General features: G+C 39.5%; 1 protein-coding gene across 1 annotated transcript in view; it reads right to left on the bottom strand.

Moving 5' to 3' along the window:
- The window catches only part of SMC4 (structural maintenance of chromosomes 4), a 26,791-nt gene extending 17,403 nt beyond the window's left edge, over nucleotides 1-9,388 (bottom strand). Inside the window, 5 exon segments of the mRNA XM_072410141.1 lie at nucleotides 6,064-6,240; nucleotides 6,651-6,842; nucleotides 7,049-7,224; nucleotides 7,754-7,874; nucleotides 9,070-9,388. Coding sequence (XP_072266242.1) covers nucleotides 6,064-6,240; nucleotides 6,651-6,842; nucleotides 7,049-7,224; nucleotides 7,754-7,868 — 660 coding nt within the window. The 5' untranslated portion in view covers nucleotides 7,869-7,874; nucleotides 9,070-9,388.
- Between the last annotated feature and the right edge of the window lie 524 nt (nucleotides 9,389-9,912).

The raw sequence follows: 9,912 nt of genomic DNA, 5'->3' as shown, positions 1-9,912 counted from the left end.
ATATATATATATATATATATATATATATATATATATATATATATATATATATATATATTGGGTGAGGACCATGCTACACAGAAGCTCCCCAGTGAGAAATAGGAGCATCTGACCATTTGAAAAGCTTGTTGTGCATAGAGATTTTTCTGAATTATTGAAAAACCTCCATGAGAGAAGGTGCTGGCCATTTCTTCAGAAGAACCAGGACTCGGACCGTATGTGGGCTGCAAGGAACCACAAGATGGGCTGGGGATATTGGCAACTTCAATTTCTCTAGTGACTATTTGGAAGACAGAAGTCTCCTTACTCATCATCCTCACAACACATCTTCAGTGCATGAAAACTTTAGTTTAGTGTTATATCACGATGACTTTTTTGCTCCCTGTGTACACAGAATTGTCCAAGGCAAACCGCACAGTAAAGAGGTACTACTTTCATTACAACAGCAGTAAAGAAATATTTCAAAACCCAACCAGAGGCAATAAGACCTTATATTAAACTCAAAATAAATTCTATTGCTAGCTTTGAACCCTGAAAGATTTGTTTGTTATATTTGTTTATAAATACTGTAGTATTTTTCAATAAATAGAAAAAGGAACAACTTATAAGAAGTGACATTATTGGCAGGTATACAAATAAATTTAAGACTGGTAATAAAAAAAAAAAAAAAAAAAAAAAAAAAAAAAAAATCAATGCATTAGACTACTATGATATTTACCATACAATAATCCTAATGTATGCCTGCGTTTTTTGGTGAGTGTAACCCCAGTGTTAACACACAATCAAACATGATCTACGTAGCTTCTCCATCAAGAGTGGCACCCAGACATTAAAATTAAAAAAAAATTAAAAATAAAAAAAATCTGGGCTGGATGTTGGATCAGAGAGGATCAAACACCAAAACACACACAGCATGGTTTCATTTTTTTTTTTCTCCAAATCTGTTTAAAAAATGTTTACTTTTTAGGTTCCTTCTAAAAATGACATCAAAGTGTAGCTGCAAGCTGCATATTTTATTAACACACACAAATGTTAACATTTTAAATATTAGGCAATTTTGTTAACAGTAGTAGTTATATCAATACACTTAGACAAAGAATATATATATATATATATATATATATATATGAATATATATATATATATATATATATATATATATATATATATATATATATTGTAAAACACACACCCTATTTAAAAGGAGATCACGTAGGATCTACTGCTTCAGTAAATTAAACACCTTATTATTTAGAAACTGAAGGAAACTTTTTACATGTGCTAAGGTTTATATGATACACGATAAAAGAATCTTTAAGATTTTACCACATCTGCAGGCTTATCTGTGTAGTATCAACAAGGAACAACAGGGGTCAGCCAAAAATACACACTTCTACAGATATATATAGATATATATATATATAAATAAATAAATAAATAAATAAACATATATACACACACACTTGCAGTCATTTTACTCTGTAGGTGGGTTTACACACAAAGTATGAAAAAGAATATGGTTGTTCATAAAAGGAGGAAAAGATGATACAATGAAGAACATCTTGTCTGTTGTATTAATAGTCTATAGAAGGGAAAGTGTAGCTAACAGAAAGTGAAAAACTAAATACTTAAATGCAGTCATCAGATTATAAACAGCTAGCCAAATACAACTTCTACCTGAGAGTGCATATTATAAGGCACACCACAGATTGACAAATTATTGGAAAATTTGGCAAACTTTTCTCTAATAGCTCTAATTCTCTAATGTAAGGTTCAAAAATACATCACTCACCGTAAACATAAGTGTATTAATACAGAATATTTATTAAATATAAAATGTTCAGAATTACCGCTGACCACACACATTCTTTAAAGTTAAGATAACTAAAAAAAATAAAAAAATACTACTTTATTTCAATGTATAAGAAAGAGGCACACCAGAGTTTGACAAGCTCCCAAGCAAACTCCATGTCTTCCCCAATGAAGGACTGCTGATCCAATAATCAATGTTCCAACTTTGTCCTCTGTAAATTATAAAGTAGGAAACCTTTGTAAATGACTGGAACAAGCGGCAAGACCTTGGAACTAAGGTGCGGGGATCTCACCACCTGAAGAGAGCCAGGGACCCAAACTACCGGCTTCTGTTCAAAACTAAAATTGTGAAAAGACCAACTCCTTTCAAATGGACACAGGGTCACTCAGGGACTCTTAGAATTTATTAGCACTTTTCAATAATAGTAAGAAAAAATAAATAAATAATACATAAAATTTTCATGTGACATTCACTCGTTTTATTATTACCAACAAGTTGGAAACTGTTCTTAAAACTTTAGGGGGTAAAAAATTAAACAAGGAATATTTTAGTCCCCACTCTCAATCTTCAAAGGGTTAATACAAAATAGTAAATAGTTTTACATTTCACATCACCATCTGAAAGACAAAAAATCTATATATAAAAGAAATGAGTAGGGAACTAAAGTGAAATGGAAAATTAAAGGTAAAGGCAAGGGCAGCTTTGCTAAACACTCAAGCCACTTCCTGAATCCCTTAGGTTAACCTCATTCATCTGTGAGAGATGTGCAACTTTCATTAAAGCATTACCACAAATGAAGATGTAAACACCACAGAACACTTCATTTACGTATTTTCACAATTTCAGCTCAGGAAAAAAGATAATATTTATTCAATGAAAATGACTCATTTACCGATGACATGGACTTCAGAAATTAAATCTGAAGAAGTACATCATAGCAAGGCTTCTTTTATTGTGTTTGCTTGATAAACACAATTTTGAGTGAGTGTCTCAATACTTTTCTAGCACATCTTACATTGCAGTATAGAAAGATTTAATTACTGCACTGTCTTTTTTCCTGAGACAAATACATTAATATATTTAAAGATTTACAAATTTTACAAGTGGTAACCTACAAAAAGTGTATTTTAACATTTCGATAGGACAAACAAGTAAATCCAGCCCGTGTCTCCGGAGGGCGCCCTCATGGGCCTACAGACCGCAAGCGTCACGGCTTTTTAATGGTAATACACGCACAAAGAAGACAAGGAATCAAACACATTCTAACAAATATGACGCAGTTAAATATGAAACACCTACTCTGAAAATATAATGTACATCTAAGAAACCGTGACACACGTGTACCGTATTACACATGTGCAAAAAAGACTTAAAACCAGAATGACCCTTAAATGAAGACCCCGCATATACATAAATAATGAGGAAAGATGAAGCTTGCAGGACACTGGCCAGAATGCTGATAAAAATGTCATAGGAAGGGTGGCTGGACAGAGGCCATGTTTGGTGGTTGGGCGTTGGCTGATGAACCAAGAAAGGGGGGAGATCCAATCAATGACGCAAACATGCAAATAAGGCTCTCGAGGAGTGCGTCGGTCGGGGGTGGAGTTTCGAAGGGTGGTGTTTCTTTAATGGCTGCCGAGATGAATTATAAAAATATAAAAAAAATTACAAAAACCTAACCATGTATATGCACAGTTATGACAGAGGGTCAGTTTTAGTATTGCTAATTTTATTGTACAATACAATAACAGTCACCCAGAAGAAAAAAACAAAAACACAAAGCAAAACCGAAAAAAAAAAAAAAAAACTGAACAATATCTATCAAATAATAAAAAAAATTAACAAATAAACCTATCGATAACAGAAACTTTCCTTAAACAATTGTTACAAGGGATCAATAAACGTTCAAGTATTTGCACAATAATGAAACAATGGCAGTTTAACTGCTTGAGCCCAGTAAGGAGCAGGTAAATGGGTCCAGGAATCAGAAGTTGGATCCTTGCCATATCCAAAATATGCCTTTCGTTTGCATGCGGTATTTCACTCTAAAATAATGAGACTCGTGTAGTTGCTGGAGCTTCTGTGTAGTTTATTTTGTGAATAACAAAATGCATTGGGACGTCTAATAACTAAAGAGGAATTAATGGCTGGCAATCCACAGACAAAAAGTTAACAAGACATTCTGAATGCCATGTAACAATGCAGCAGCAAGTGAATGCAGGGGCAGCAGATGTGTGGAAAAGTTAGGAAAATACTAAATGTGACATTACATGACAATATTCCTAGACAGTCAAATCTCCCAAATTATTATTGTCACAACCAGGGTAGGAAGGGAGTGTTGTATTTATGTGCGATCCCACAGAATTAGTTTACACCAGCAGCAAAGCCTAAGCACGTATGTAACTAAATATTATTTAAAATTCACAACTAAGTTGCAATATAAAATAAACATAATGGTCTGGTAAAAGGAAAACCATTACACACTATCCAGAGTCCAGATAGAATCTACTGTGAATATTCTGCAAGTTTCAGCTGTGCTTCACAATGACTGGAAAAGAACAGCACATTTCATTGCTAGAATACACTAAGCTCAAAGGGTTAAAGAAATTACATAAAAATAAAAACAGCAGCAACAAAATGTATTATTGAAAAGAATAGACTGCTTGGCATGAATAAGTGTACATTAGAGAAGCTCGAGAATAAAAACCTTTTCAGAGACTGAAATGATTCCCTGTAATCAGGACAGTATACCAGCAATTGTGCAACACCACAAAATATCTTTCACTGACAACACCGTGTGAAAAATGTTTGTGTGTCAATACAATCCTGTTACAACCTCTCCAAAACAAGAGGCTACACTAAATGAATTTTATTATTGCCATTTCCAAATAGACAACTATAGTCATTTACTTTTCTAGTTTACAGGTAAAATTATAAAATTCAAGGGGAAAACTACGGATTTTAGTTTTCAGTTACTACGAGCACATAGAACTTCGTATATCCTTGAATTGTGTTATTTTTATTGTTGTAATTTTTTTTACAATTGACAATCTAACTTTTACTAGTACAGTCCCTCTGGCCCAGATGAATCCTTTTTTATTTATTTTTTAAGGGATAAATGGTGATCAGTTTCATGAATACGTTGGAAAAAATAATACATTTTTATCAGATACCAATCACCAACACATGGATTTCAAATTAAGAAAGTACATTAATTATTTGTGAGTTGGCAGATAGACCCATTGATACACAAAAGCTGCTTTTTAAGACAAAAGATAACAACGGATTTTATCCATAAAAAGCGAATGTTAATGAATGCAATATTAAGCCATAATAGGAGAGACATAACACATTATTATGTATGTAAGGTCATAAAGGATGCAGGAGATAACTTGTAATCACAGCAATCACAATACTGCCCACACAGTTGTAGGATTGGTAAAGCATCCGCTGAGTCCAAGGTGTGGCACAAATCCTCAGGCAGGACATAAAAAGGTGAACCTGACAATACAACGCTACTACAACTGCAGGGTTCCAGATGCCCAGCATGTGACGAGTTAACAAGCAAGACTCAAAACTTCACAGTAGGCAGAAATAATTTCACCCTTCAACATCACACTATTCTGCATTGGGAAGGCTACAGCAACAAACAAATTGTAGAAAAACCCTTCCCTTAAATAAAGCGACAACTCACCAATGAGCCATCATTTGTTTTATCTCATGGCAGCAACATACGAATGGCTGTATGAAAGCCCCAAGCGGTCTACACACAATGATAAACACATCATAAAAAAGTACCAAACAGGCCAACACCTCACACAAACACTGAAAAGAGGAATCAACAACTTTAAGGCATTGAATGCTGCATTATTATCATGCGCAATAAATGAGAATAACTATCTTAAATAACGGTACATTGGCTTGCTTCATGAAAACATAGAATAGGAGATGTTGCAGAGTCCTCGCCACACTGAAGCAGCACAATAATATTGGGGTTCCCCATGTCAGCACCCAATATTTACGTGCTGCTAAAGCAGAGCAGGTCCAACTATCGTCTTGCATTTGTCATTTCAGCAGGATGCAGAGATTCCATAAAATACTGAAGCAGCAAATAATGATTAGAATCTTTAATAAAGCATGCAAATCATGATGTGCTGCTACAGCTTTCAGGGGCTTGGTGTTGCATATAGAAGTATGAGGGAGTCCACAGGACAAGTGCAGGGAATACAATGACGGAAAGGTGAGCCTACCTGTAAAATAAGGAACCTGTTATGATCCAAATCGATGCCATGACTGCGCAGAACGACGCCGACGTCTTTGAAGGAGCTCTTTTTGCCACTGATATGATAGACGGAGGAATTATCTTTGTATGCCGTTCTGGATACATAAAACTTGCTGTTGGGGATGACTTCATATTCATCGCCTTCCTGTAACAAGGTGAAATAATACGTACAAATAAAATCATAAACCAACGTGATGTATAGATGACTGCAATTAGAAGCAGGAGTTTTTATTTCAATGGAAAGGAATAAAAGGTAGAGAATGATTTGTAGGAATAAAACTTGGTAAAGTTCTGATATGTCTGCCTAGTTTTTTATTAGCAGGCCTCAAATAACAATGGGGAGAGTATCAGCATGCAAGCAGGAAACAAACAAACACGGGAGCTGGGAGGAGAATTTGGGGAGTCGATTTGTATAAAAATACAATGTACAAGCACACCAAACATGCAATGCCATTCAATCACCAGAAAAAGACGAGAAAAATGGGCCCGCCTTCCAAAAAATCAACCCATATCAAGTATAAAGAGATAAAGGGAGAATAAAACGTTTGTGGTTACCTTATCGATGATTTTCTGAAAATGAACTTCCACCGTACAACTCTGAATATCTTTATGTTCATCCGAGTTGTGGATCAGCACCGACAGCTTTTTGGATCTTATTTTTTGTGCTCGATATCCAAAAACAAAGAGCATGGAATCGATAACGTTGGATTTTCCGCTGCCGTTGGGTCCGATAATACACGAGAAACGCTGATGGGAAAAGAACAAAAATAATAAAGTGATAAAGAGGGAAAACACCAAAGCTGGCTCTGCTTTTATAGAAGATGTCACCCAGCAATGCCACACACAGCAAGAAAGGAGCGGGCATTGCAGGGGAAGAAAGTTCAAGCCATGAGATGTCAGCACACATGCAGCAATCGTGCAGATTGAGGAGCACAATCACATACAGGTCTTACCTTGTGGAAAGGCCCCAGGATTTGTTCCCCAGCATACGATTTGAAGTTCTGGTTGACGATATGTGTTATCATGAGACGAGGAGCTCCAGCTTCATTGGTCATGGCTGGAGGAGGGGGAGGAGGGATGCTACTCAAAATCTCCTCCAAACTTCGATTATCCATCGCTTCATTAGTAGCTGCCAGCAGAGAGAGGACATCACTGCCATGTACACACACACCATGTACACACACACACACCATGTACACACACACACCATGTACACACACACACACACCATGTACACACACACACACACCATGTACACACACACCATGTACACACACACACACACCATGTACACACACACACACACACCATGTACACACACACACACACACCATGTACACACCTTTCACCCCACACAGGCTCTTGTCCTGACTAATGCCCATCCCCCCTCATACAATGTATCCCCGGGGATGTGACAGCACCGGACATAGAACTTGTCTCACAGATCGGGCTGTGTGGCTGCCACAATGATCGGCCTGTGTGTGCACAAACTTCATGACATCGCAGTGCGACCAAGGAGTTAATCGGCTGTCATCGTCCCGGAGGTCGGGCTCCTTACACAAAGCCGATCCCCCCCGCCGCACAGTGCCGGGTTTATGGGGGGGCATCCGATCTATAATTGTCACCTTGATCCCCGGGTGTATTCCCCCCCCCGGTACCTTGTGTCGGTGATTCCCCATCGGCAGCTGTCGGGGTCGCATCGTCCTGCTCCCGTGGCTCCTCGCCGACATGTCCGGGCCCGGCGGTGCAGGTTTTGGTCTTTTTAGGAGGCATAGCGACCTGCAGACATCACACAAATCATTATCAGGGGCCACACACGGACAGATATCGGGGCTCACATAAACACCATACCCACTACCCGATCAGAACCCCACCAATCACAGCATGACATCCTATGGTGTGTGGGGATCGCCCTCCGATTATTATTGTACAGTATTTATATAGCAAAACAAAAACCATTTATACTCAAAAATTGGCGAATGTCCAGCAGTTCAAAGCAAGTCTGGTGAATGTTACTAGGAATAGTCTGCAAATACATCCGATCGTACGATTCCACACCGCATACAATTCTTTGGCAGAGCTGCCCGACTTAGGGGAAACGTCCGACATGCATTACACACACCGCACAGATCTGTCAGCCGATTATTATCGGGGTATACCAGAACAAAGCTGACCTGCAACCAATCAGGATTTGCTACGATTATATCTGCCGATCACATTGTATATTATCACCACACACAATACAGCCAGACCATCCGAGAACCGATCACATCGTTTTATAAGAAAGTTTGTGCAAAGACATGCGATCGGATGTGACGATTATACAACACACACACCGATCTTCCGACACATCGCATATTATAATAATACCCCAACGTTCTGACAGGACGACACACATGTACGATTCATCCGACTCACCGATCACATTGTTATAGGAAGATCTCTGCACACACAGGTCGGACGATTTATGGAAATATCGGGATGACGATATAAATCGGCAATTAGTAAGGTCATAAATAATATCTTACAGACCATCCGACCAGGATCGCATGCACACACACAGATCGGTCACACATCGATCAGATCCCCCCGAGGGTCCAGCCGCTGCCGGGTGACACCGCTGCCAATCCTGCATATCTTCCAATGTCTGTCCTGCTATCGAAATGGTTATAAATCCCCGGTGCCGGGCACCTAGCTGCCATGTCAGGCTGCCCCGGTAAATGTCCCCGGAAAGCGGTGTAAATGGTGACAGCGGTGTGATGAGATCGGTCGATGTGGGGGTACAGATCGGCAGATAATAATGCGGTGTGGCATTGGATCGGGCGGTGGCACTACAAGCCCCAGCATGTCCCGGGCAGTGGGGGAGGGGAGCTGTCAGGCGGTAGGTCCGGCGGAGGGTACACATGACAGCTCGCCTGTCACACCGGCCGCATCCCGCTAAAATTAATACAAGCCGAAATCCGGGTAAATTCACCTTTCCAGCCGCTCCAGCCCGGTCGCCCCTCTCCCAGGAAGTCTCCTGAATTTTTTGGCGATTTTTGTGTGTGTGGTGCCCGGGCAGTGAGCGCTTGTCCCCGGCGTACAGAGCGATGCTCAGTCCCTGCCGCTCCGCACCTCACTCAATACAACTCGAAAATGGCGCCCAAAATCCAAACTCAAAGCGAAGTTCGTTACAAACGCGCGGGGCATTCTGGGAGCCTCCAGTCAGATTTGAAAAAAAAAAATGGTGCCGGCTGCCATTTTCCGAGCGGCTGTTGAAATCTGGCGAGCCGGGCACGGGAGGTGTGTAGTGTGGGCGCAGTGTAATGAGCACCATAGACAGGGCACCGTAATAACGGGGATAACAAAAAGCCACAAAACACTCATTAACGGCTGCAACACTTCTAGGCGGTTTGAAAGGGCGGGGCTTGGTTGCGGAGCAACACAACGGGGCGTGTTTTGTAGGCGTGTCAATAATAATAAGGTCTTGGTGGGCCAGCCTTGACGGCTTCTTTAATCGTTTGAGGAGACTGGTTTGATGGGTCACGTGACTGTCCCGCATAGCCGCCATGATTTGTTCTGGCAAAAAGCCAGACCAGTTCGTAACGGTATTTAGAATCCAACGATCGATTATCCCAATAGCACCAAACAAATGTTTGTCAAAAACTGAAATCTTTAATAGGTTTCAACTGCTTGTGAAATGCACGCGTAGAAGTCTAAGTTTATAAGACTCCTAACAGTTTTCTTGCCCAAATTAAACATGGGAGCTCATTTACGAACTCAAACGTCAAAAAGTACGGTGTTTTGTTATATCTCTGTATTTGTGTTTTATAATGGT

The sequence above is a fragment of the Pyxicephalus adspersus genome, chromosome 4, assembly GCF_032062135.1.
Source record: "Pyxicephalus adspersus chromosome 4, UCB_Pads_2.0, whole genome shotgun sequence".
In the NCBI taxonomy this organism is placed as follows: domain Eukaryota; kingdom Metazoa; phylum Chordata; class Amphibia; order Anura; family Pyxicephalidae; genus Pyxicephalus; species Pyxicephalus adspersus.
This window is presented reverse-complemented; position numbering and strand designations above follow the sequence as displayed.